Source organism: Neltuma alba, unplaced genomic scaffold (genome assembly GCF_004799145.2).
Source record: "Neltuma alba isolate B1F8T4 unplaced genomic scaffold, ASM479914v2 tig00011251_pilon, whole genome shotgun sequence".
Lineage (NCBI taxonomy): Eukaryota > Viridiplantae > Streptophyta > Magnoliopsida > Fabales > Fabaceae > Neltuma > Neltuma alba.
In genome coordinates, this window is record NW_021635967.1 from 83671 (window position 1) to 110524 (window position 26854).

The 26854-nt window shown below is 35.6% G+C and overlaps 4 protein-coding genes and 2 pseudogenes across 4 annotated transcripts; 5 read left to right on the plus strand and 1 right to left on the minus strand.

The window, feature by feature from the left end:
* The first annotated feature begins 383 nt into the window (after positions 1–383).
* Positions 384–2858, plus strand: LOC114763058 (QWRF motif-containing protein 3-like). Its single transcript, XM_028952658.1, has 6 exons — positions 384–1586; positions 1686–1805; positions 1903–2019; positions 2229–2318; positions 2642–2749; positions 2853–2858. Exons 1-6 carry the CDS (start codon positions 384–386, stop codon positions 2856–2858), a joined length of 1644 nt encoding a protein of 547 aa, XP_028808491.1.
* A 2919-nt stretch (positions 2859–5777) lies between these two features.
* Positions 5778–8072, plus strand: LOC114763026 (uncharacterized). The gene is made up of 4 exons (XM_028952622.1): positions 5778–5985; positions 6761–6831; positions 6981–7067; positions 7726–8072. The coding sequence occupies exons 1-4, from the start codon at positions 5865–5867 to the stop codon at positions 7747–7749; spliced, it is 303 nt and encodes a 100-aa protein (XP_028808455.1). The 5' UTR covers positions 5778–5864; the 3' UTR covers positions 7750–8072.
* Positions 8073–9577: 1505 nt separating this feature from the next.
* Positions 9578–12695, plus strand: LOC114763024 (formimidoyltransferase-cyclodeaminase-like). The gene is made up of 3 exons (XM_028952620.1): positions 9578–9682; positions 11460–11868; positions 12127–12695. Exons 2-3 carry the CDS (start codon positions 11478–11480, stop codon positions 12636–12638), a joined length of 903 nt encoding a protein of 300 aa, XP_028808453.1. The 5' UTR covers positions 9578–9682; positions 11460–11477; the 3' UTR covers positions 12639–12695.
* Positions 9733–10898, plus strand: LOC114763025 (protein LTO1 homolog). The gene has a single exon (XM_028952621.1). The coding sequence runs from the start codon at positions 10479–10481 to the stop codon at positions 10896–10898; it is 420 nt and encodes a 139-aa protein (XP_028808454.1). The 5' UTR covers positions 9733–10478.
* Positions 12696–15393: 2698 nt separating the features above from the next.
* LOC114763054 (formimidoyltransferase-cyclodeaminase-like) lies at positions 15394–17756 on the plus strand (annotated as a pseudogene).
* A 114-nt stretch (positions 17757–17870) lies between these two features.
* LOC114763033 (beta-glucuronosyltransferase GlcAT14A-like) lies at positions 17871–22562 on the minus strand (annotated as a pseudogene).
* Positions 22563–26854: the final 4292 nt, after the last annotated feature.

Consider the following 26854-nt stretch of genomic DNA (forward strand, 5'->3'; position numbering starts at 1 on the left):
TTCTGTTTCTTAATTTCCATAAAAGTCGTCCTGCGTAACAGCATATACTGGTGACAACAGCCTCCTGGACTCGAGAAGGAACTAACATGTTCAATTTGAAGTTTAAACTAGCCATTTGTAATCCAAACAAGAAGCACAATTAAGGCCATTCACATAACGAATATGTCGACACGTGGCACTTCCCCATTGAACCGGTCGCTCGTCAACGGCCGGCGTCTCACACAAAGTGGCGGAGCTTTCACCAATAACTTCTTCTTCCACCCGTCTCCTACTCCCTTTTCATTGTCTCTTCGCACATTTGATTTACCTGAAAGCATCTTCCCTCAACAATAACTCCCTACTTGCTGCCATTCCCAGTTCTCACTTTACTCAAACGTCTCACCATGTCTTCAACCAAGAAAGACAAGGATTCTGTGATTTCTTCTCAGTCGCCGAAGCATCGCAGAGGCAAAACACGTGAAGTGAGTTCGCGATTTCTCTCTCCCACCTCAACCACGTGGCTTGAAGCTGAATTTGCGTCTCCTCAAGGAGCTGTCTCGCCGATTCGACGCAAACAGGGGTCGTCGGACTCTACCGACAACCGGAAGCATTGGAGTCTAGAGGACGCGGGTCTTCTCCGAGGACAGCTTTGGCCTTCTTCGTCCTCTACAGTGAATAAAAACAACCTTGATGCTACTCTCGCTGATCATCTTGGTAATGATAGGCTCAGGGACTTCCTTGATCGCAAAAGTAACGAGAAATCTGAAAAATCTAACTCTGTTTTTGCTCTCACTAAGCAGAGGAGTTGCAGTGTGTTTAAGAGGTTTGAGAATGATCAATTTGATAATAACAGTAATAGTAATATTTCCAAAGAAAATCACCAACATGCTATTATTGGTGGATCTACGAGGTACACGGGAAAACTTGGTTTTCCCGGAAAATCATCTTCGTCTGTGAATTCCAGTTGTAAGGATTTTAATATTGTCCCAGGTAGATTGTCAGTAGATGAGAATGCTCTGTACAGAAAATCGGAATCCTTTACTACGACTCTGGACTCTGAATCAGACTGCAGCGATATCCCTTCAGGTGCTTCTGATTTAAGTACCAGGAAATTAGGGATAGAAGTTCCGTCTAAGTATATGAATCATATATCAAGAAGGAGCCGGAGAGGTACTTCGGATTCGAACATTCAGCATCCACTGTCGTCAGAGGACTCTTCCATTTTAAAGAAATTCACTATAAAAAATGCGATCAAGAGGGCAAATTCTCTCACCGGATATAAAAGTTCAAAATCGCAATGGGCTCTATCACCAGGGCGATCAGGATCGCCACCGATGTCTGTGGAAAGCAAGGAGAAACTCATTTCGTTTTCAGGCTTGAAGCCTCCAACTAGTCCCTCACATGTAGCTAAAGGCGTGGATAAATTTCTAAACAGGGGCTTCGATTTCTTCCGGGGCAAGAAATCATCTACGAATTCAACTTTAACAGGATCGAGTACTTCAGACACTGTTTATCAGCTTCGATTGATGGATAATCGATTGATGCAGTGGCGATATGCAAATGCTAAAGCTGAAGCTGTGAATAAAAGCCTTTCTATTCAAGCAGAAGTAGGCTTCCAACTTCTAATATTGATACTAACTTTGTCGGTTTTTTCTTTTTTTTTAAAACTTTTATAACAATGTTTACTGCATTTCAATGTGTTTTAGAGCAATTTACTATATGCTTGGAATGGCGTCACGAAGTTGCAACGATCAGTGATGCAAAAGAAGATGCAGTATGAGAAAGAAAAGCTTGAGATGAAACTTAACTTTATAATACAGTCTCAGGTGAGTATTACAACTCACCTAATTATAAACATTTGTTGAAAGAAAATGAGTTAAAAATATGACCCCTTACTAAGCATGTCTTCTTGCTTTTGTGCAGAATAAGCTATTAGGAGTATGGGGAGATTTGGAAAGACAACACATGTCAGCAATTACTGTAATTAAAGATTGTCTGCACTCTATTGTCTGCAAATTACCCTTAACAGAAGGCGCAGAGGTAGGTTCAATAAAGGCTCACTGACTGAATGAATATTGAATACATTCGTGTATTATGCATGCTTACATACTTTTCCATATATCTCATTCTTTCTTTTTTTTTTGGAGGGAATATCTCATTCTTTAATTTTATTATAAATGTAGCATGCTTGTAAACTAAACTTTTAAACATGGATCAAATCACAATTTTCTGAGTTCTTATGCTTGCAGGTGGACATACCATCAATGTCTGTTACTCTAAAACATGCATATGAACTTATAGCTTCCATGAAGTCAGCGTTAACAAGTTTTTCACCTTTGGTATGTGGTTATCCTGTTGATGTTCTTATTTTGCTAATTTGTTACTCCTTTAATCCTATTTATAAGAAATATCTATTAGCTAGTCCTTAAGACAATACCACTTATAAAATTTAATGATACATTTTTAAAAATATCCTCGTTCCTTTCACAGTTAGCTTAAATAGTAACTTTAGTTTGTTAAGTGTAATTTTGGAAAGTTGTGAAATTTTTATATGTTTAGCTAATTTCCTAAACCTTTAGAAAGTAGTTAATAGGCCCTATAAAAAGGGAGGGGAGGGAATATTAACTAATAATGATTTTAATTAAGATTGTTTTATCGACAGGCTGATGAGGTTGCAGCATGGTTATCAGAATTAGCAGAGGTTGTTTCTCAAGAAAAATTGCTTCTTGATGAGGTTCATGATCTTTTCCAGAACATATCTTTTCTTGAGGTAGGTAATAAAATATGACTTGTGCCATTTTTGCTAGCACTAATTTGAACATAAATGTCACGTTGAAGATTTGGAAATTAGCTTTAGTGCTCATTCTCATTAGATCTGAATCATCTAAATCTTATTTGAAGTGTTCATATTTTAAAATTTTAATTAATTATTTTTAAACAAAAAAATTATCTTTTGAGAAAATAATAATTAAGAGATTATCTTTATTTTATATTCTAAACCTATTAAAATAATTATTTTGAACAAATAAAAATAAAAATAAATTAAATCTGGACCATCCAAATTTTATTTGAATGATCCAGATCTAATGAGCTTACAATGTTTATTAAAGTGATAAGTCTGATGAGTTTATAATATTCATCAAAGTGATCAGTATTGTAACTGGTTCCGAAGATTTGGTTTAGCTAAGCATGAAAACCACTTCCATTAACCATTGCTTGTGTGTACTAAATGTACAAAAGTGTATCAAGCCTCTAATTACATCCATCAGCATAAAATCAGTATGTTCCGATATTAAAATTATTAAAAACCAAAAGGCTTGTGACAGGGAAAGAGAAAGTAAAAGTAGAAGGCTAAGATTTGTAAATTCTCATTTGGAGGCTTGTGATATACGAGTAGAATCTTAGAATGACCTGAGGAAGAGCATTTGCATATGAGCATCCGTTTGATTTATCATCTGCATTATTAATGTTGTTCACACTGTATATACGACAGTTGCAAGAGAGAAGTATAAAATGTGGGCTCATTCAACTTCAAAGCCGGCAACAGCAATATTTGCAGCAACAATTGTAGCCAGCGAACTTTCCAATAGATTATGTGTAAATGAATAAAATGTTGTGACTAGACTAGGCTGATGCATAATATGGATGTTTTCATAGGAAAACAATTTTGGAAAGTTGTAGAGTTTTGTATGATAATGAATTGCTAGCAAAATATTGATTAAAAAAAATTGCTAGGAAAATATATGACATTTGGTAACGTATCAATTAAAAGAAAAACTGTATAAACAATTGTTTTCTTTTCATTGTTTAGATTCTCAACTGATAGTGATAATTCATCTATTCATAATTATATTCTTTTTTAATCTTTGTTCATCAAAATTATAAACCAAGACTTTTTTTTTTTAATGATTTAAGGAGTGTGCCTAAATCAGTAACGCCTTATCATTACTTTAGACGTCTTTTGATTGTGATCGCACAGGATAAATAATTAATTTAAAATTTATTAAAGAGATTATACTTAAGCTTACATTACGTATAGGTATAGATAATCCGGTGCAAAGATAGATAACACGAAATATTAGTGCTTAAAATGATTTGCTTTGTTCATGATGTTTACTACTCACTCGTGCTGATTACATCTACATGACATGCTACCTCCAATACTTAATTTAAGAATTAGATAACTAATTAGAAAATATAAAAAATTAGTTATTTGTAGTAAATAAGTGTTGTTTTTCTCAAAACACATTGATTAATCATGTGCATTAAAATAAAAACTCTTTAATATGTGAAATCAGTATGAAGACTATTTAAAAAAAAAAAAAAAGAATAAAATACACTGACTACCCCTCTATTTTACTTAAATTACAGAAACCTCCATTATATTTTTAAAACATATATAAAATTCTCTTTAAATTAAAGTGTATGTTACACAAACCTCTTTTATATTTTTAATATTCGATGTCCATTTATCTAACTGTTAGTTGACCGTTAGATTTGACTTTTAAATTTTTATTTTGACTAAAATATCTCTTTTTAACATAAATGTTGTTTAAACATTTATGTATAAAAACATAATATTTGATACAACAAAAAATAATTATAATACATGTATTTTCAAAATTTTAAAGATGTTATAAATTTTTTAATTTCAATTATACTATAGAATTATATAATTTTAGTTCCTCATAAAATATTGAAACTTAAGATTTTTTTTAAATGGCTAGAAATATTTTGAATGCTTATTTTCTTATCACATAATATAAATTATGTGAGTTTAAAAACTTATATAAATCATTTAAATTTATGTTTGTATTAACTGAATTACTTAATTTTTGGCCCAATACGATAAAAACATCAAACAAACAACAATTTTAAAAATAAAAAAATAAAATTAAGGTAAAGGAGAAAATCTTAAATTCTTCGATATAATTTTAACCAAAATTTTAGGACTTAGTATTATGAAAGGTAATTTAGCAAATAGAAAGTATTTCAATATAAATTTGAATTAAAAAAATCTTTTTGAAATATTTTTAACGGAGTTAACAGTTTGAATTTAAGTGTATGTTTTCAAAATAGAAGGGAGGTCTGTGTAATTAAGACAAAATATAAGGGAGGTTAGAGTATTTTACTCAAAAAATAATAAATATAAGAAGTAGAGTAGATTGATATTTTATATTTACAATTAAATCAGATCTCCGACTAACTTTTATATTTATGATTGGAGGTAGTATTTAACAAACTTGTCAAGTCTTATTAAAGAAAAACTTGACACTAGGTCAAACCAATTTGGGAAACTTTTAATACAATATTTTATTTCCTGGCTTTTATAAAATCTATATTTTTGGGGACAAAATATTCCTTTCTAGAAATTTATTTATTTGCTAATATCCTTTCATAAAACCTTAAAAAAAAATGTGATTCGACCAATTTGAAAAATCACTATGACTCGATATTACTACTATAAAAATAAATTAGTTTGTACGTGGGATTTATGTGCCTTATTTTAACTGTTCTTGTATGTCATTCTCCCAAAATATAATCAAGGTAAAAAGGGACCAAATATTCAATCCATATACACCGTTAACCCAATCAACGGTTTTAGACAAATGGAATGAGAGGGAAGGATCAAACAATTCTACATGCGAGACCCGGAGGCTCTGGCCCAAGAAATCAGACGATAACAACAACATGATTGCCACAAAAAGAAAAAAAAAGGGGGGGTGGTCAGATGAGGTGTGGAAACGACGTCGTCGTCGAGCATAGTGACTGACTCGGGTCATATTCGTCCCCCGGTGCAAGAGTTGGTTTTTGCCTCCTGCCGTCTGGTCCCCCTGTCTTTTCGTCCCTCGGTTCTTCTCTGTCGCGTATTCGAGTTGAAACACATGGCCACTCTAGCAGCCGCTGCGGCTCGCCGAGCAGCGTCTTTGAGCCGTATTTCCTCTGCTAGAACTCCGATTCAAACCGCCAATCTAATCCAAAGGCGTGGGCTGGCCGGAGCTGCGGGTAAATTTTAGTTTTGGATTGTCCATTTATTCTCCGATCCCAGTTGCCATGAAATTGGGATTACTGAATCCTTCCAATCCTCGCATTTTTTATAGTTTGACGCGCTATTGGGAGCTAAGAATCTCTGCTTTCTCAAGAATTGAATGTATTGTGTCAAGGGAAAAAACTCAATCATGTTTTTTCTTTGGCTCTAGATTCTTGCTATTTTCTGGCTTGTGATTGAACGGGAAATTTTTTAGTACAATGGAGATTATAAATCTAGCTTTATTCGAAAGATGAGTTGTGAGTCTTTTCAGTTACTAGTAAGCAGCACATTTTATAGCCCAAAGGAAGCCTCAGAATAGTTGGCTCGTCCTCGCTGAGAACCAAAAAGATTAAATGTTGGATTTTTTTTAATGATGAGAAAAACTGAATCCTTGCCCGAAGGTATCTTTAAATTATCATGATGTAATGAAACAAGGCAGTATGGAAACAAATAAATAAGTGGACAACGGATATCAAACACCATTTGTTTTCTGGGTGTGTGTAGATGTTACTTTGTATACATTTCTCGTGCTAATGAACATTATAATAACTTTGGGAAATAAAAATTATATTTTGGCATTGATGGTGGAATATGACTTCGAAAATTATTATGCCAGCATCCAATCAATACATTTTTCATCTTCGTACTCGTGTTGACGTTTGAACATATTGTATCGTGTTGTGGCTTACAATTTGCTTGAGTGGAAAGTTCTGACGTACGTGTAATGGTTTTCTCATTTGATTCTTGCAGATCACCATGGCCCCCCTAAAGTTAACTGCTGGCAAGATCCAATGAACCCATCTAAATGGAAGGAGGAACATGTATGTCTAATTTTGAGATTGAAGATCCACTCTATCCAAAAGATTTGTCAAATTTGACACGGCATGTTAAACTATTAGTTACATCTGATCTGCTATGTAAAATGGAAACATGTTCGTACATCTCTTCACCAGTTACTATTTGCCTGCAGTTTGTAATTGTTTCTTTGTCTGGCTGGGGCCTGCTCTTCTTTGGAGGATACAAGTTCTTCACTAGAGGCAAGGGCAAGAAAGAAGAGGTATTTCTATTTTTGTTTTCAATCCTACGGCTAAGATTTTCTTTTCTCAGTTTTTAGTTGGGCTGCTTGAGTTATTATGAATTATCCAAGCTCCAGATTTATTTTCATAATTGACCTATGCAACAGCCAAGTTCTGTGAGCCTGAAGATTTCTTCTTGGCCTTCAGTTAACCATACTAGAATACTTGGTTATTGTGTTATAGCCAGAATACTACCAAAATAAACATATTTTTTTGGACATTCTCTTTCAGCAGAAGAACAATTAAACCTTTGATGATTTATCTCATGTATCATGTTAGTGGTTTGGCATTCCTGTGAATGCTGTGGGTGTGATTATTTTGAAATGTCTGGTATTTGCTTCCTTATTCTGGCCATCAGAGACTTTTTTTTTTTTTGGGGGGGGTCTTTTTAAGACAATGTGATGTGTTCATCTGCATGATAATCTCTTCACCGAACATACTGTGAAATCCGGAATTAATAGTATTAATAGGATAATCTTTCATGACTAAAATCTTCAGATTGATGAGAATTACATTTCATGAAATATTGCGCATTGGGGTGAAAAGAATGTCTCAGAATGTTGTGTTGTTAATCACAGGCGTGTCTTATTTGGGAAGCGATGTTATGGTGTTTGCTAAGTAAATTCTGAATATTTGCAGGCATTGGTGGAGGCACTAAAGTGAGGTCCGGAGAGTTTGTAAGAATGCGTTTGCACTGGTTTTTCTCTTTGCCATGTCTGAGACTTAGTCCTGTTTTGGAAAATAATTCTTTTGGCTAGCTATTGGTCAATCCTTGAAGATAAAGAATCTTGGGAGATGATATTTTTCCAAGACTATATACCTATTGGCCGTTTGTCAGTCACACTTGACTACTAGCCTACTAACCGCATTTGCAAGTGAATTACTACCTCCTATCCTAATTATAAGGTCTTATAATTAGTAACGGAGGTAGTACTTTCATTGATCTAAAGTATAAGATGCATTCCAAGGTAAGCTAGTTATGGGAAGCCTATATTCTCACCATTAAACGGTTTGAGCGGAATTAAAATTAATTATTCTCGAGGAGAAAATATCTGCTTTATTGATTGCTTGATGCGAAATAATTGGCCGCAGGAATTGAATTCGTGTTGCGTTTGAATAAAAGGGGTTTTGTCTATTTTACTGTAGGCTAAAAATAGTTTGATCAAATCAATTATTTTTCAGAAGCTGTGTTTTAAAAAATAAATTATTCCTTTTGTTTAGCCAATGGAAAAGATAAATTATTCAAATGTTAAAATAAATTTTTAATTAGTTCTTTTTAATGGTTGTCGATTTTTAATGAAGTGTTTTCTTTAAGATTTAATAAATTAGCTTTATTGTAAATATTTTTGAAAATGAAAGTAAGAGGGTTCAATGACGTGGTAGCATAGGAATGCAATGGAATGTATTTTGTCTATGTAAAGCAATTGTGGCGATGGTACATGGGGTTTCTTTGAATCGTGATTATTATTACCATCGTTACATTTTCTTTTGTTTGAAGTTCAAACTGTTATTTTTCCCGAGTTTGTCCTTGCACTGAACTTTTCATAGATCATTAAAAAACCAGAAGTATGAAAAAGTATAGTGGGGCTGTCATTCTAATCTTTTAAACAACAAGGAACACACAGCCGCTGGCATGAACAGTTAGGATTTTATCGCCTAATGATGTCTTCATATTAAGTCCTGTAGATATAATTGAAGCTGAATTAATCATATGTATCAAATGTTAAATGGTTTGTTATCAGGAGCCAAAAAAAAATAAAAACAGGGAATTGCTACCGGAAATGAAGTTACACATAGAAATTTATATTCGGTAGAATTACAATGAAGTCTTAAAGAAAAAATAATTATAAAAAAAGTTATTTTTTTTAATTCTGGAACTTGTCATTACATGTTACTTGAATTGTTAGTGAGATTTTTTAATAATTATTTTTTCATGATTTTATTATAATTCTCACTTTATATTTTGCATAATTGTTTACAAGAGTTAAGGCTATGCGTTTGAGGGGTAGGGAAGGGGACCATGGGAAGGAAAATGAAAATAACAAATGAGCTGTTTTGGTTTTTTTTTTTTTGATACAAAAATTTTTGGAAAGGGTTTGGGCTCACCCACAATCCAATGGTAGGGCGAAATCTCCCTTCTTCCTAGGTCATATCAATGTTGAACAGGGCGAGCCGTCAATTACCCTCAGGCGTTTACCTAGACACCCAAGAGCTAGGATGCCTTCCCAAGCGCCGTGACTGGAAGCACAACAAAGTGGTACTTCCCAGGGATCGAACACATGCCAACTTAGTCATATGTCTCACCCCTTCACCAGCTGAACCTGCGGACGATGGGTAGCTGTTTTGGTATTGAAAGTTGAAACTTTCTTCCATGGGGAAAGCTGCTTCCATCCATCTGGGTAAGAATGGGCCTTGCCTGGGGGCCCAAAATAAATGGGAATCGGCTTTCATTCCAGGGAATAAATAACGATATTACTATTTCACCCCTAATCTCATCCAAAGCGAGCACGCCCCTCTTCCATTCTTCGTTCCTCAAATTCTCTGCCTGCACTTTCATTTTGCCATTCCCTCAGATTCTTCAAGTTTCACTTACAAGGTATAACCCCATTCCGAATTACAATATGTTTTTATTATTTTAAATTTCTGTTTGAAATTATAAATTATAATTATCGAATGCTCTCGTGCAATGGCATTTTGATTATGCTCTTCTTTTAGTCATTGTTGCAAAGGCTGACCAAACCACGCACAGGGAGAAAATTCTGTAGAACCGAATCCCTGTTTTAATTATATAGGAAAAAACTGTACAACGTTTTTGACACCAGAAAAATAAGAAAACCTGTTCCTGTCGACCGTCAAGGAGCCATTCACAAGCTCGTGTACTTTAAAATGTGCTCACCCGCCAGCCGCCGATAAGCTCCGCCGTGACCTTTGAGCATTTGAGATCCATCTGGCCCATGTCCGACGAGACGATGCTTTGAATCCTTCTCCAGAACCAAAAAAGCCCATCTCACTGTCGAAACGATGAGGCATTTTGTGGTTGAGGATAATTGAGGGTTATTTTTGTCATTTCACTATTTTTTGGGTCTTTCACAGCCTCCGGAAACTCGTACCAAACAAACTTATAAAAAAAACGGAATCCCAGCGCGTGCCTCTACATGCCAAACACAAGTTTTTGAGTGGTAAAAATTCATTCCGATCCTCCAGGCGAAGGCCTTTTTTTCATCCATTGAGGGTCTTTCATCTTTCCCTGCGTCGACCTCGCGGCGGGCAAGATCAGCCTTTTTGCGTCTTTGGAAGTTAATTTGTCCCGCATACTGATACACCGTCCCCTGGACAAGAAGGTTGTCATCGATAAAGGTCGAAACTAGTTTGCCTGAGAATTCTGCTCTTGGATGTCAGACGATATGTTCGATTCATTTATTCACCTAGAAGAAACTCATCGTAAGGAAGGCTACGACGAGGGCTACAAAGACGGTCTAATAGCTGGCAAGGACGAGGCAAAGCAAGTGGGTCTCAAAGTCGGTTTTGAGGTTGGCGAAGAGCTTGGCTTCTACAGGGGCTGTGTTGACGTTTGGAGCTCCGCTATTCGGGTCGACCCCAACTGCTTCTCTTCGAGGGTTAAAATTGCCATCAAGCAGATGAATGAATTGATTGAGAAGTATCCGGTCTTGGACCCTGAAAATCTACAAGTACAAGAAATCATGGACAGTTTGAGGCTCAAGTTTAAGATGGTTTGTTCTTCACTGCGCGTGAAGCTAGATTATGATGGCTATCCAAAATCTTCTTCAGACGCCAAGGATATTGAGTTTTGAAGAAGGTTCTATGATTTTTGGGAAGGAGAAGAAATATATTTCATTAGTTGTAGGATTTTTGCCCGATATGGGAATTTTATTTTTGCTAAATTTGGTATTATGCGGCCTTAAAGTCTCATTCGGTCTGTGGTTGCATGGTTCAACCCACCCTCAGCTCTTTTAATGATCTTAGTATTATAGAAATTGATGTACCGTGGCCCTTTGTTATTTTTCTTCTTTTATTCTCGTTTTCTCTTTTTCCCTGGGCCCTTCGTCTTCTTGATGTACGATTGCGTTAGTTTAATGATATTTTCCCCTTTCAACTGGGATTTTTTTTTTTTTTTTGTGGAGATAAATTTCCATGAATTAGCTCTTTTTAAAGTGCTTAATTCGTCCTTGAAATGAAATGTTTACCTCTGAATATGGTTACTTTGCTCAAAATTAGATGTTGTTTTCGTCGCAGCTGTCATATCTTTAATCCGTGTAAAAGCAACCTTCTTGAGAACTTGAGATCAGGTTGGGTGGGAAGGCTTGTGGTCGTTTTTGTTGTCTCAGTCTTTACTTTTGATGAGCCTCTGACAGGTGACAATTGGAAAGAAAATGTTGAAGATGATGCTCACATGCTGCAAGGTTTATATATCAGAAAGCAGAAACAGGAGTGCATTGGAGTCAATTGAACAAGCCGCCAAGCTTTTCCCTCGAGCTCCAATAATCAACAAGTTTGAAGATGTGGCCTACAATAGAGTTGGTTTCACTCTAGTTTCTGAGTTAGCTCCTGCCCCATCTTCTGAGCCATGCCACTTGAAAAGTGCTGTGTCTGCCATGGTGAAGGCTGCGTTTGACAACATTGACTTTGAGATGCATTGTGGAACACATCCAAGACTGGGGATTGTCGATCACATTTGCTGTCACCCGCTGGCAGATGCTTCCTTGGATCAAGCAGCTGAGAGTGCTAGACTTTTGGCTGGCGATGTGGGCTCCAACTTGCAAGGTTGGTATCCATGGCTGGGAGCTTCGCCAGACTCTTAAATTTGAGAAACCCTTCCATCAACCCCTTCTGTCAATTTGATGGTCTTGACCTATCCTAGGTAAAACATTCCTGGTTTTAAAGTTCTCATGGGGATTTGGATCTCACTGACGCAAGTTGATTCACTGATAAAGTGACTGTAGAACTATTTTTATATGTCAACCATCTTTTCACTTGAATTTTTGATTCGTTACTTTTACTGATCATATAACTTCCCTGCAGTTCCTGTTTTTCTATACGGAGCAGCACATGAAGAGGGTAGGCCACTTGATTCAATTAGAAGAGCATTAGGATATTTCAAGCCGAACTCCAGTGCAAACCAGTGGGTCGGAGGGCCAAAATCCAATCTTTTGACACTCAATCCAGATAGCGGACCATCTCAAGTTTCTTCATCAAAAGGTGTCGTGGTGATTGGAGCAACCAAATGGGTTGATAATTACAATGTCCCTCTGTTATCTTCTAATATCAATGCTGTTCGAAGAATTGCAAAGAGAGTTAGTGGGAGAGGTGGTGGACTTCCGACTATACAGGCAATGGCACTCGAACACGGTGAGGGTGTTATTGAGGTAGCCTGTAATTTGTTGGATCCAATTAGAATTGGGGGAGACAGAGTACAACAAGAAGTTGAGAGCCTTGCTAGGGAAGAGGGTATTCCTGTGGGGAAAGGCTACTTTACGGACTTCTCACAGGAAGAAATAATTCAAAGTTACTTGAAGTTAGATCCACTTGATTGAGGAGGGAACGAAGTGCCAAAGAACCCTTGTTTCTTGTCTACGAGATTTGCCGAGGATTTTTCATGAGATTCTGTGAAGTGTCGTTATAAGATGATGTTAGTCCAAATTCTGGCAGGTTGACCCCATTCTGCTGATCATGTCAATGGACTCGGTTCTACAGAAGTTATTTAAATGATTGGCTAGTTTGCAGCATGTAATATTATTTTGTGGTGAGATATAATTATTTAGAGGATCTCTGAGATGCATTATTTGCCTTGTTGTCTATCTGAATAACAGAAAATATGGCTGTGATTCAATCTGTTCTTTCATTTCTTTATATTTGAGATAAGATATACAATATATAAAGGATATTTCGAATTCAGATACGTTATTTACCTTGTCGTTTTGGATAGAAGAAAATATCCAGGCTTCTAGTTTACCTGTTTAGTGCTCGTCTAATTTCTTGTGAGGGAAATTTCTGGTTCATAATTATTCCATGTCACCGTCAAACAGCCAGCTTCTCTTGAGTTTTTGTTTCTATTATCTGGAGATGATTCCGGCCGTATCCACATGTTCTATATTTCGTTAAAATATCTGCTCATTGTCCATCGCGGATTGTCAATGGCTAAATGCAACTGTCGTTCTTCATCAATGGACAGAAAATAAGAGACCTCACGCAGGAAATAGATTAATTCCAGCTGGGACGGGTAAGAAAAGCTTACAGCTTTCTTGTTCATAATGAAGGCTTGGATGTCCTGATTTTACTCCACATTTCCAAGCGTGAAAGGGAGTGTGTTCACATAAGAGCCTTATTGGAATTGTATCAAAGGCCAGCAGCTCACATCAGCACATTAACGCTGGTTGTGAATAATATCTTTCCATGCCTCAAGATTTATTGAGCGGAAAGGGATATTAGGAAGTATCCCTTGGGATTCTTTCTTGTAAATTGTGATCGTGGCAGTTTAGTTTGGACATATAACCTGAGTCAATCCAGTAACCAGGGCTTTATCTGTTTCCTCGTAATTCTTTTGCATTATTCTATTGCTTTTCATAAGAAATACCTATTATCTCTTTCTTGTTTTTATTTATAAGAAACACTTAAAAGATGTCTCAAATTTTTTTTACCAGTTTTTTATTTTTTCCGAATTAATTACTTATTTTAAAAGTCAATATATCTATTATATTATTTCTTGAAATAATATTCATTCATTTTCCTATTCTCTCTTATACTCTCTTCCCCGTAGATATTTTTTAGAACAAACTCACAATTTTTATATATATTTATTGTTTTTAATTAATTTTACCAAAAAAAATTTATTCACATGGTGATTTGGTCAAATTTTTTATTTTTAATAAAAGGACAGGGATGGTTTTTATAAAAAGAGAAGGAGGCAGAACTGTGTATAGCCATTTTTGTAATTTCCAAAAATTCCAACAGTTAACAATTCTTCATTACCTCTCGCAACGCTACTCCAACACGCCATTGAAGGCGATGCTTATGTTTATGTATGTATATAAGATAAAGGTTAATAAAATTAGGCCTGAAAACTCAATAAATATAAACTAAATCAGTCGGACTCAGACAAAATTATACACATCATGCATCCGCAAGAAATGATTAGATTTTTAGTTTCTTGCGAATATGTATTTGATTAGATTAGGTTTGTTAATCATGATTTGGGGGATATGAAAGGCTTGTTTGGATTCTACTATTGCATATTTATAAACATTTTCATGTAACAAAATTTTTTTTTTCTTATTGAAAAGTTATTTATAAGAGCCGGAGCAACTGTCTGACCTTCGAAAGGATGATGAGCATGTGAGCCGCTACGGGATAGCGGCACGTGATTCACGCCCAAGCCAATGGATAAGCAAGCGTCTTTCGGTGTTTTTTCGGGATCACCGGGGAGCCAAGCGTCTTCAATTCTTTGTCACGTACTAATGTACTACTCCTCTGGTCTTTATTATAAGACTTAATTTGACTTTTTATTTGGTCTTAATTATAAGACCCAATCCATTTTCTCTCTTATATTTATGCATTTTTTTCCAAGATAATCCTTCTAATAATGATAGTTTTAGCCAATATACTTAATTAGCAAGGATATTTTAGGAATAACAACACTTATTTATTATAAATAACCAACTTAACTTACTTCCTTAATCTCCTCAAATAAGTCAATTGGGTCTTATAATTAGGACCGGAGGAGTATCTTATTAAAAAAAAAATTAACTTGTTAATATTTCTTAAAACATTTGGATCAGATTTGGGAACAAAATATGAAAATAATACTAACTCTCCGCTTTAATATAAAACCTTATTTGACTTTTATTTTGGTCTTAAATGTAAAACCTCAATTCATTTTGTCTTTTGTGTGTATATATATATCTATTTCTTTTTAAGGTAGTTCTTCTAACAATAATAGTTTTAGTCAATATACTTTATTAGTAAAAATGTTTTTAAAAAAAATATCTATTTATTATAAATAACTAACTTAACTTCTTTTTTTCATTTCTTTAAGTTAGTGAACTAATTTTTTATAATTAGAAGAAGAGGCAGTAACATTTTATTTCCAACAAATATAAACGACAAGGCTGCACACTTATCGAAACTTCATCGTCTTCTTTTTTTGACTGCAGTACTTTTCCTGTCTATAATATAAAAGTTCAATGATTTCACTTTGAGAGCACGGGACGCACGTTAATTAGATTAAACTATTTTCTGAGAATGCAGTTCCTTACATGCCAACACGGAAAGACGTAGACTTTCGCCTTTCTGCGTGTTGCTATCCGCGGGCGAAGAGCTGAGTCACCCCCAGTGGCTTATTTATTGTGCCACGGCTCAACCACTTAGCACTAATCTGTGTGCCTTCTCGTTGTTTTGTTTTTCACCCCATAATTCACTCGTGACGCTGAGTTTTCACTTTTCAGAAAGAGAGACCACACCTAGCTGAATCGACACCCATGGATTTCCATCCCACTTGCAAGGTCAGAAAATCTATTCCCACTTCTTCGATTCTGAATTTTTACCTTCCAATCAATCTGATGTAACTGGCAGAAGTTTCTCGTGTCAATTCATGCAATGCAACTACAGATTGTACTTACTAAGACCTTTGTGTTTCTCTCTTTCTGTTTCCCCTGTCCTGGTTTATGTCTCTGCAGTGAAATCTTTCTGGGTTTTCTTTGCTGAAATGATCTTTGAATAATCCAAGTATTAATGGAACGAAACAGAAAGTGGAAGGGAATAATGAATTAATCCTTAACTAGATATGGTTCTATCAATGATCGTCGGTTTTTTTCCCTGTAAGAAAGACATTTTCTCCATCGGTGAGTTTCTGGTACAATATCATTTTTCCCCCCCAGAATGACCATGAAAGTTCGTATTTTCACTGTTCTTTTTTACGGAGGTCGGAAAGAGTTTTTATTTTGCTTCTGTAGTTCTTTCAAAATCTTCTTTCTGATCCTGAGGACGTCCTCAAGGTCAAGGGATTTAGCCAAGGGCTAGCTAGTTATTGCACAGTCGTCACGTGCGTTAACTAACTTACCGGAGCTAGTTTCGCAATTTTCTTAAAACTATGGGGCAACCATATGGCACTGGAAAAAATAAAATAATTCGCAGTGAACTCAATTCAAGTTTAACATGTCTGTCATCCGTAGGTTATCTTTTCATTCAAGGAAAAATGAGCCGGTTAAATATCATAATATGCAAGTAGAGTCGAACTTCTGTCCTCAGTATGTTGTATTTGCTGACTTGGTTGGACCATTTTTCACTTGTTAGGACAAGAAAGCCGTTGACCAGTCGATGTTACTATGCTGCAAGATGTTCATCTCTGAAGCACGAAACAGTGCAACACTTGACGCCATTGAAGAAGCCGCGAGGGCGAACCCAGAAACCGTGATCATAACCAAATGTGACGACAGAGCTTACAACAGAACAAGGTACACTCTTGTATCTTACGTGCTTCATGACTGTACAGGAAATGCTATATATAGCCCCTTGCACCAAACGGGTGATAGCCATGGCGGAGGTTGCATTCAACTCCATCAACCTTGAATCACATGATGGTGCTCATCCAAGATTAGGCGTTGTGGATGATATTTTGTTCCACCCTCTTGGTCGTGCCTCACTGGATGAGGCTGCTTGGCTTGCTAAAGCAGTTGCTGCTGACATTGGCAGTCGATTCAATGGTTAGTGTCCGATATATTCAGGGGAAAATCATTGAGATCTAAGGAAGGAATGTAATCATAAAAAAGCCTAACAATAAGTGAACTGTATGTAGTGGCAATTCCAGTACATAAAATGATAAGAGTATATAATGATTGCTTGTTACAAGATTTTTTTATGATTACTTATTTTCTTGAAACCTTGTTGTAATTTTTCCTATTTCAATCCATTCTCTCGCTGCAATACGTACTAATGTTGTGGAGAAGTATTTATCATATTCATGTTTTGAACGATTATTTTTTTTCCTGGGAAATGCAGTGCCAGTGTTTTTGTATGCTGCAGCACACCCACAGGGAACCCCTTGACATTATCAGGCGAGAGCTAGGGTATTACAGGCCTAATTTCATGGGAAGCCAATGGGCAGGATGGACGATGCCTGAGATCCTTCCACAGAACCCTGAGGAGGGACCTATCATGGTTTCAAAAGCCAAAGGCATCTCCATGATCGGTGCACGTCCTTGGGTGGCTCTCTACAACACCCCATTTTGTCCACAGATGTATCAGCAACAAGGAGGATTGCAAAGACGGTTAGTGCTCGTGGCGGTGGACTGCCAACAGTTCAGACACTAGGGCTCGTTCATGGTGAAGACTCAACTGAAATTGCCTGCATGCTACTGGAGCCAAACCAGGTCGGAGCCGACCGGGTGCAGAATCGAGTCGAGATGCTGGCTGCTGAAGAGGGTTTGGATGTAGAGAGGGGATATTTCACTGATTTTTCTCCGGAAATGGTCATAGAAAAATATACCTCTTTAATTGCTGGTAATAGAAAGTGATCTCCTGATCACTTGCTAGTTGCTATCTAAGCGAAAATAACTTCTTTGTAACTCAAAGAAAGATACATGTTGTAAATTGCCTTAATGGTTGACTTGACCCTAATGGCAACCAAATGATGGTTTTTACAAAATAAAACAAACACCTGAAAAACTGCTGCTCATGGTGCCTTTGCTTTCTTAACTTTGAGCTTTGAATGTTTGATACATTGGGCACAAAAATACCGACCTTTGGAATCAATGTACCCTATAACCCATATTTACACTTGAGATTATCCTAATTGGATTGTTAAATATTCAAGAACACTGCTTGCTTTTGAAATCTTCAGACAATAGAGTTTGAAATAATTCACGCAGCCTCTCAGCACCAGGGCCTGGCCTGAACACAGTATCATTGCCCCGAAAGGAACAAGCGTCAGCGCCTCCTGTTGAGTTGCCAACGCACCATGCTCCAGGAGAAAATCTATGTGTGCGTCCCAAAAGTTCTTTGTCAATCTTGTCTAGGACCGGATCGTCCTTAGCAAACTTCCGTGCAAAGGGAGCCTTGCTTTGAACCATTTTTTTGAAGTGCTTCATCGTTAAAGACATGGGGTGCTGCTTTGGTGGTGTGTCCCACGCTATGTAGTGAAGATCATGGCTTATAGCTGTATGTTGAAAATCCTCAGTGTTACAAATGACTGTGTGAAAAAACCCTCTGGAGAGGAGATAAATTTGTATAATACATCAGAATTTTCTTGGAAGGTTATCCCAGCCCCATATGCAGTATTCCACAAAAGATCGTGTCAGCACAACCCAAGCTGATGAACCTTGCTCAGAAACAAAACACAAAAGCAGTTTATGCAAAAATCAAGAGCTATAGCTATATTCCACATCAAGGCCAAATGTCATGTTTGAGGCCGCATTTATGCAACAATTACAAGAGCACTGCACTGTGTAAGCTTATGATGGACAATTAACCAATCAATGCATGTGGAGTCATAGATATAAATGTACCTGTAAATAATTTAAAAGAGGTGGGAAGTGTTCTTCGTTGAGTCGTCCATGGCAATAGCAGATTCTTTGATAAGTAAAGGGCCGGATCGATGATGATGGTCTTGCTCTATGGTTGCTGAATATCAGAGGCAGGAAAAAGAAATGGAAAAAACTTGGTAAACTGATACGGTGAAGCAAGAGAGAAAAGCATCATTTTAATTGCATTCAAACAGTCATAACTTTCTTACAGTTTCCAACCAGCAATGTGGGTATGTTCAATGAAATTGAGCTCTCTAGACAGATTAGAAAAGATATGAAGCAAATCTGCAAAACCAGAATATATGTGTCAGATTACGGTTTGGCAACAATTGAAAAGTGCTTTTAAAAAAATATTTTTTTGCAAAACGAGACAAACTCTTCCATATATTTACTCGTATAACGTAAAAGCACTTTTAAAATGGAAAAACTTGGTAAACTGATACGGTGAAGCAATGGAGAGAAAAGCATCATTTTAATTGCATTCAAACAGTCATAACTTCTTACAGTTTCCAACCAGCAATGTGGGTATGTTCAATGAAATTGAGCTCTCTAGACAGATTAGAAAAGATATGAAGCAATCTGCAAACCAGAATATATGTGTCAGATTACGGTTTGCGGCAACAATTGAAAAGTGCTTTTAAAAATAATTTTCTGCAAAACGAGACAAACTCTTCCATATATTTACTTCGTATAACGTAAACAAGCACTTTTAAAATCATGATTTGATTTCCATTCAAACTCCGTTCACAAGAACATTTTGAAGGTTCATGGGCAATTACAAAACGCTAAAAACAGCTGAGAAAAAACCATTACATGTAACAAGAAAATGGAAAAGAATTTATGTGTTCTTAGGTATTTTCAGTTGAGCCATCTCACCCATTTTGACATCCTCATAAGCAGATATTTTTGGGTACTAACACTACTAAAGATTAAATATAACTGATAATAGGTCGAAATTGCAAACAGCACCTCCAACACAATGCACTGCGGGAAAGTCTACATATTTATTGAACCTCAAAAATGAAACAAAAAACAAAGAAAAAGGAGAAGGGAAAACTTTCATGACCGTCAATTGTATATTACAGCTACAAGGAACAGGGAGGTAAATAAAAAGGGGAGAGTGTTAAAGAGTGATGTATCGTATTAGATAAACTCATGAGTGATGAAGAATTTCTGAGGAGATGGATTATATCTAAAGCAATTATGAAAGTGTCCGCAATTTCCAAAATGAGTAGAAAAGACGACTCAAAAGCAAATTACATTTGCAGCACAACGTGTCTAAATGCCAGAAGATTATAAGATATTGGCTATAAAATTCTCAAACATAATCTTATATGCAGGAGCTATGAATTCTACTGGGGCCAAAACCAATATAGAAAGAATTTCTTAATTTTATCAACATCCCCGTCCAAACATTATGAGTAACCATCAAAGCTTTTTCTGGAATAAAAAATTAAGCCTTAAAATAAAGTTAGCTGATCAAGTGCAGCTCCTAAATGCAATTCAGCAGGCGCTAAGCTTATAAACTTTGAAGTTGGGGTATGCTTGAGAGAAGTAACCAAGGAAAGTGAAAATGCGGAAACGTCTCAAGATACATAATATTCTTTTTCTTTTTTGGCCTCAATATAGCATTCAAATACCTAGCCATGGTCCATCTTTTCACCTCCCACCAGCTTATATAACTCCACTCAAGTACATGAAGTGCACATGGTGTAACTCCAACACACAGACAACTACATAGAGATATTGACATTATCTTTAACAATAAGATTTCGAATTATGAAATCAAAGAGTTTCGTACACCTTTGTCTAGACAATTATCTTTAACAATAAGACTTCGAATTATGAAATCAAAGAGTTTCGTACACCATTGTCTAGACAACTTTTTGAGCTATATCTCACTTTTTAGCTCATATAAGAACAAAAAATTCAACAACTAATGAAATTCCTCTGAAGTCTGCTAGTGGACTATCAAAATAGCCTGAATGGTAGCATTAGACTGTATATCACTCTTAGGAACATCCAAAGTATAACATGAGGTAGCTAAATTCTGTCTTACTTAAGGGTCAACAGAATTGATTTCAAGTGAGGATGACCACGGTGGCAAGAAGGTCTAATAGAAATAAACTACTGGAAATAGCCACACCAAAGCAAGTAATTGCAAGCCAGACTACACTTTTGGAGACTGTGTGAATCTGAAGCGATGAATATTCATTCAGACAATCTAAAACCGATTAATCCAATCATCACTTAATCCAGCTGTTATGTAGAGATCTATCCTCCACATCCATCCACAAAAATCAGGATATGGATGAAGTCCCATGAATTTTCTATTTCAAATCGCCAGTGTAAATTTACCAAATAAATGATCAAGGAATAATACAAGGTTGTGCTCAAGATTCCAGGCAAACAACATTTCAACACATTTACAAACATACCTATTGCCTGCAGGACAAACTCAAACGAGGACCGAGTTTCAAGTTTTCAAAACAACTCTAAAACAGCATAGTTTCAAACTCAAGCTTTTGGAGTTTTGACAAGAGTAACAGTAATAGCATATAAAATCATGAAGCCAGATAGTGAGAAGGGTTTTTCAGCTAACCATCCTGTGTCACAAGAGGATAATCTGAAGCACTGAGGTTTATGAACCAGTCCCACTCTGAGCTCTCTTTCAATAGTATTGCAATAGCTTGAAGGGTGCAAGCAATCATAGTTGGACCTTTATAAGTCACCAGATTGGATTGAGACATGACACGAACATTCTCCACTTCACGAAATGTAGGGTCAGCTTTCACTGCAGTTGCCAATTCCAACCTCTCACGGGGCGGAGCCTCAAGATCCAAATGCAAAACATATTGATTTCTTGGGTGGTATACTGCTTCTAAAGTCCTCATCATCCTATGACTATCACCTTTCGTGCCTGAAATAAGATAAGCAAACCTAGGTGCCTCCTCTATTTTTGGAACCTTATTAGCACTCCACGATCTTTCCAAATCCGATTCCACAAAATACCCACTTGAATCCTCTGATCTTGCAAATGAAATAATGTCAAACGTTGACTGTTCTCCCACGTTAGAAGAACTAAGCGCCCCAAGAATAGCTGTGAGAACCAGGCTAACAGACACAAGCAAGCTGGCAAAAAATGGTATAATCCATTTCCTATCACTAAATATCCTTCCTGAATGAGAATTACCATTTTTCCTCATACTCATTGGAATTCGAAGCAACAACCACAAATCTTCAGAAGAGGAGAGACCAATGAGAAGTATTTGAGGTTCAGAGACAGAACAAAGTTACCTTTTATGAAGAAGAATTAGCTTGGGAATCGATAAAATCTGGTTTTCACGCAGAGATGCATGATTTAACTTCGGTTAAATCGATAAAAATGCTAAGATTGTGATATGGGACCAGAAATTAACGGGATACATGAGAAATGTTTGGTTTCGAGGCCCAGCTATGGAGAAGAGGCTCTAAACCTGTTACCTCACTAGAAAGGGACAAAGTTGGAGGAAGGAAAAGATGGAAGCAAATTTGCGACAAGTCACCCTCCAGTCTCTTTACAAGTAACGTCAAATGAGGAACTTGAAAATCTTCGTTTTTTTTCCCCTTGAGATCTCGCCAGCAATTACTTAGATGCAGCTTGTTCTTTAGTGTGTTTATCTGCTGTTTCTCCTTCCCTCGGGAAACGGCCCGAGATCTATACCCCTCCAAAACTAGACACAGAAGTAGAAAAAGAACACGCTTGGAATGCAAGTTTTATATAACTTCCAACCTAAGGGAGGATTAGATTATAGAGAAGAAAAACAAGAGATTATATAGGCAAATAACCCAAAACAAAGAGTCCTAATGGATTCAATAAAGATTCAAAAATAGAGAATGACCAAGAAGAAAAAAAAAGAATTTGAAGGCAGGAAGATTCAAAATCTGAGTAACAGTGATATGAGGAAAACAGGGAGCAGGAGGAGGAGAAGGAGAAGCGGATTTGACAATTAAAAAGTGGGAAAGGAAGGAAGCGAAAATGAGCCGAGCCGAGCCGATGGCGTTGGGATTTGCTTTAAGCTTAGCCAAAATCATTAACCCCAAGGCCGGATACTAAACAGTTATAGGTATAGGATGGGGTATTTGTACTAATTAATAATGATAAACATGCTTTCATTCGAGTTCAATTGCTTTCACGTTAGTTCAAGTGGCTCGCTGAGTTCTACTTGTAATGCCAAACTGATGTCATGAGTCGTGCCTACTATCCATATCCAATGCAACTCCAAAAATTATTACCCTTTTTCAGTTATGTTCAAAGAAACAGGAACTCTCACTTATTTTTGGTTGTATTAAGAAAGTTTCAATCTTTAACTCTACTCACACCTTGTTCTTGTCTCTTTAAAGTCCAATTAAAAATTGAAAGCGCTGCATTTTCGTTCGCAGAGGAGCAAAGGCAAGTCTTGAAATCTCCATATATATTTCCTTTAATTAAGCTGTGAAGAGGGGGAAAAAAAGTGGATTAATTTTTCTCCATCGCGCCTCGACTTCTCCCAATCAACGCCATTGCTTTTCGTTATGGGTAATCATTTTCAAGGTTTTCGGTGGCATCTAGGAGCTTGAATTCTGGCTTTTTCGTCATAGCTAGCTGTAATGAGCGAATATCTTTGTGAGGAGAAACAGGGCTGTTAAGAACTTAAGATCAGATTTGCCAAGACAAGATTTTAATTGCTGTGGAGAGAAGGTTAAAAAAAAAATTGCTGTGGAGAGAAATCTATTGGGAGAAAAGGTAAAAGAAGGCGTATTGTCTCCGTAAGAAATTCAAAAATTGGTCCTATTTTACCTGTACTTCTCTCTCTATTTTGCTGAGATTCATTAGAGAGGAGGAAAAGGCATAACTTAATGCTGAAGCAAAATAAAATAAACTGACCGGTCTCTATCAACAACAAAAATAATTAAATAAACTGATTGGTAGATCTGAATTTTATGTTGAGCCTACAACAGCTTGCATTTTTAAGATTTTTATGACCGACAATTTCAATCTGAATTTGCATGGCAATTTTATTGTAGTTATTGGCACAGCAGAAGAAGCATACCGGTAAACTGAAAATACAAGTAAGCCAATTTAATTTGCAGCCGCTTCAGGTACATCAGTGGCTCTTATTAAATTTGAAAAAATGTGTGGTTTTTAAAAATTTTATTTTTTAATAAGATTGATAAACATAATAAAGTGTTAGTATCTAATAATTAAAAGCATGCCAATAATTTATTGTAATTCTGTATATTTAATTTTCAGTCCTTACAACTCATCAGTGAATTAGCTACATTGTACAGCACGCGTGTGCTTGAGGTGAGAGTATCATTAACATCAGGAATTTGAAGCCTTCATTACTTTATTAATGATTATTGATTATTGATATGTTGAGTGATTGATGGGATAAAAAAAAGTAAAAAAAAAAAAAAGAAACTTGCGTTTGGTGATTCAACCATTGGAGAAAAGATAATCTAGACAATTAACACTAATTAAAATAAGGGCACCTTCAAGCTGGAAGTCCGCTCATCTGGAAACTTCTCGAGCTTTGGGATATTGTATTTGTATTATCAAACTGTATTAACAAATTATAAGGACAATTGTGCAGATGGCAGGCCAAAAAAAAAAGAAGCAATTGTTAGGTACAAATGAGTACTATTATAATATTACTGTTTACGATCAAACTTGTAGTAGGTAATTAATGAAATAAAAAAAATTGTTAGGTACAAATGAGTATTATTATAATATTACTGTTTACTATTAAACTTGTACTACTTCCGGTCCTAATTATAAAAGTCAGTTGACTAATTTGAGGAGATTAAGGAAGTAAGTTAAGTTAGTTATTTGTCATAAATAGGTGTTGTCTTTCCTAAAATATCCTTGGTAATCAAGTGTATTAATTACAGCTATCATTGTTAGAAAGACTACTTTGAAAAAATATATATAAATATGAGAGACAAAGTGGATTGGAGTCTTATATTTTAGATCAAAATAAAAGTTAAACAGGGTCTTATATTAAGAACCGAAAGTAGTATTAGGTAATTAATGAAATAATAATTATTAAACCAAAAATTGTTCTTCTCTACATAGCTGTGCTGCTTATGCTTTATCCCTGCACAGGACATCCTTCTGGTTTTTTTTTAGCCCCAGCGAACGCCTATTTACTTATTTAGTTATCGGATTCACAGAAAGACGGAAAGTTAGGGTGATCCGCTCCCACAAATACATGCCGTGGAACCCACTCATTAACCGTTTGCTTCTGAATCATCAGACGGTAAGTGAATAACGTCTTGATTCTGATTGGCCTACAGTAAACAGTTATATATACATTGGTGTAATGGGTCCTTCCAGGGTCCCAAAAAAATAAGTATATAATGTTGAAAATTAATAAAATTAAGGAATATTTGTTAAATTAAGGATGTGTTTGGATGAAACCAAACCGTGGTTTGGAAAAGTGATTCTGGAAAATAGATTCTGGAAAGAATAGATTTTATGAAAAAGTGATTTTGAGAAGTGAGAGTGTTTGGATAGTTGTTATCAGAAGAACTTTTTATATATACAAATTACTAAAAAAAAGACAAAAGTTAATATGATAATTACAGAAAAAATAGATTTTATGATATATTTTAATTTGAAAGAATAAAATTGTTAATAATATATTTTTTATTAACATAATTAATAATACATAAGATAATATAATTAATAAATAATTAATATGTATATATATTTATAAAATATAAGATTAAATATATTTATAAAAAAATAACAAGATACATATCTATAGCCTCTCACACTCTCTCTTTTTTCTCCAAAAGCAAAAAATTTTTGCTTTTTTCAAAATCATGGTTTTGACTCAAAACCATGGTTTGTACAAATTGAGTGGGTATTTGAGTGACTTATCACCAAAACCATGGTTTGGGTGTCACCCAAACGGTGCCCTGCCATCCGGGAGAGCAAGAGGGAGAAGCTTTTGTCACCGTGGTTTTTTTCTCTTGGGACTGGACAAGGCCCTTAAAGCATTTTTGCCTGATATTGCAGCCCAAGATACAAAGCCCAGTGATTCGTTACTAATCTTGAGATCCATATGACTCTGAAATGTAAATCGCTTTTTTGACATTGCAGGAAATTATATTTCTAACCATAATTTAGTGGCAGAACGACAGTCTTGGAGTCTTAAATGTAAATAAGGTATTCCATTTTTAAGTGTAGTATCTCTCCATTTGCAATCGAGTTAAATCGAGATTCATATTCACAAGTGTGTGAATTAATATTTGCAACTAATGTTTTGAGTTTTTTTTTTGGCAAAGTCATGACTGTCTTTAAATCGATATTTGAGGAGTTAAATCTCACTCCCCCATTAATTTAGTGACGGAAAATGTATATATTATTAGAAAATATCGTGATAAGTCATCCCTCTCCCTTTTAATGAACGGTCAAATTATATATTCATTTTATTATTTTATTAAACATAAAATTATAAAATTCAAATATTTAAAAAACATTATCTTATGAAAAAAAATTAAAAAATATATAACATACATCTCAAAATAAGAATAAAAAGAAGAGTGTATTTTTCAAATTAAAAAAATAAGAATGCCGTGATATATACTCCCTGCTTTTACTATTATAAGGTATATAGCTAACTCACACTTAGAGGTATTTGGTAACATGAAAAAGTTAAAAGTATTTTTTTACAATTTATTTTATATACTGTAAAAATATTTTTTACAGCTATAATTTGCCTTCCATCCAAACATTTTCTAAAGAGGCATGAACCAAATATATATTTTTAAGCTTTATTTTTTTTTTTAAAAAAAGAATGTCTTGTCACAATAAAAGGGGAGAGAGTAATAAATACAGTAAAATGAGAAGCGGAATTTGATGTGGTCAGTCAGGTAAGGAGGTTGGCACTGGCGCCTACACAGACAACAGTAACATGAACCCATTACATCGTCAATGCTGCACAAGCAACAACCTGACTCGCAGCTTTTCTCCGTCCACCTGTCCCCCAAACATCAAAAAAAGTTTCCCTTTAAACAAGACAAAACGTCGTATTTGATTTAACCAGACAAATTAAATAAAAACTACTCTTTTATCCTAAATGTAAAACTTTTTTTAATGTAATTTACATTACAAAAAGTATTTTATATTTAAAATCGAAAAAGTAACAAGAACCTGTCTACATGGCCAATTAGCTCTTGCTTCATTAAACATTGGATTCTAATTT

What these genes read in the sequence shown, in the direction of transcription:
- LOC114763058 (XM_028952658.1), top strand. Translation starts at nt 384, where the DNA reads ATGTCTTCAACCAAGAAAGACAAGGATTCTGTGATTTCTTCTCAGTCG. An exon ending in GCCTTTCTATTCAAGCAGAA is followed by an intron (nt 1,587 to 1,685) that starts GTAGGCTTCCAA and finishes AATGTGTTTTAG; the next exon opens with AGCAATTTACTATATGCTTG. An exon ending in ACTTTATAATACAGTCTCAG is followed by an intron (nt 1,806 to 1,902) that starts GTGAGTATTACA and finishes GCTTTTGTGCAG; the next exon opens with AATAAGCTATTAGGAGTATG.
- LOC114763026 (XM_028952622.1), top strand. Translation starts at nt 5,865, where the DNA reads ATGGCCACTCTAGCAGCCGCTGCGGCTCGCCGAGCAGCGTCTTTGAGC. An exon ending in TGGGCTGGCCGGAGCTGCGG is followed by an intron (nt 5,986 to 6,760) that starts GTAAATTTTAGT and finishes TGATTCTTGCAG; the next exon opens with ATCACCATGGCCCCCCTAAA. An exon ending in GCAAGGGCAAGAAAGAAGAG is followed by an intron (nt 7,068 to 7,725) that starts GTATTTCTATTT and finishes GAATATTTGCAG; the next exon opens with GCATTGGTGGAGGCACTAAA.
- LOC114763025 (XM_028952621.1), top strand. Translation starts at nt 10,479, where the DNA reads ATGTCAGACGATATGTTCGATTCATTTATTCACCTAGAAGAAACTCAT.
- LOC114763024 (XM_028952620.1), top strand. Translation starts at nt 11,478, where the DNA reads ATGTTGAAGATGATGCTCACATGCTGCAAGGTTTATATATCAGAAAGC. An exon ending in TGTGGGCTCCAACTTGCAAG is followed by an intron (nt 11,869 to 12,126) that starts GTTGGTATCCAT and finishes ACTTCCCTGCAG; the next exon opens with TTCCTGTTTTTCTATACGGA.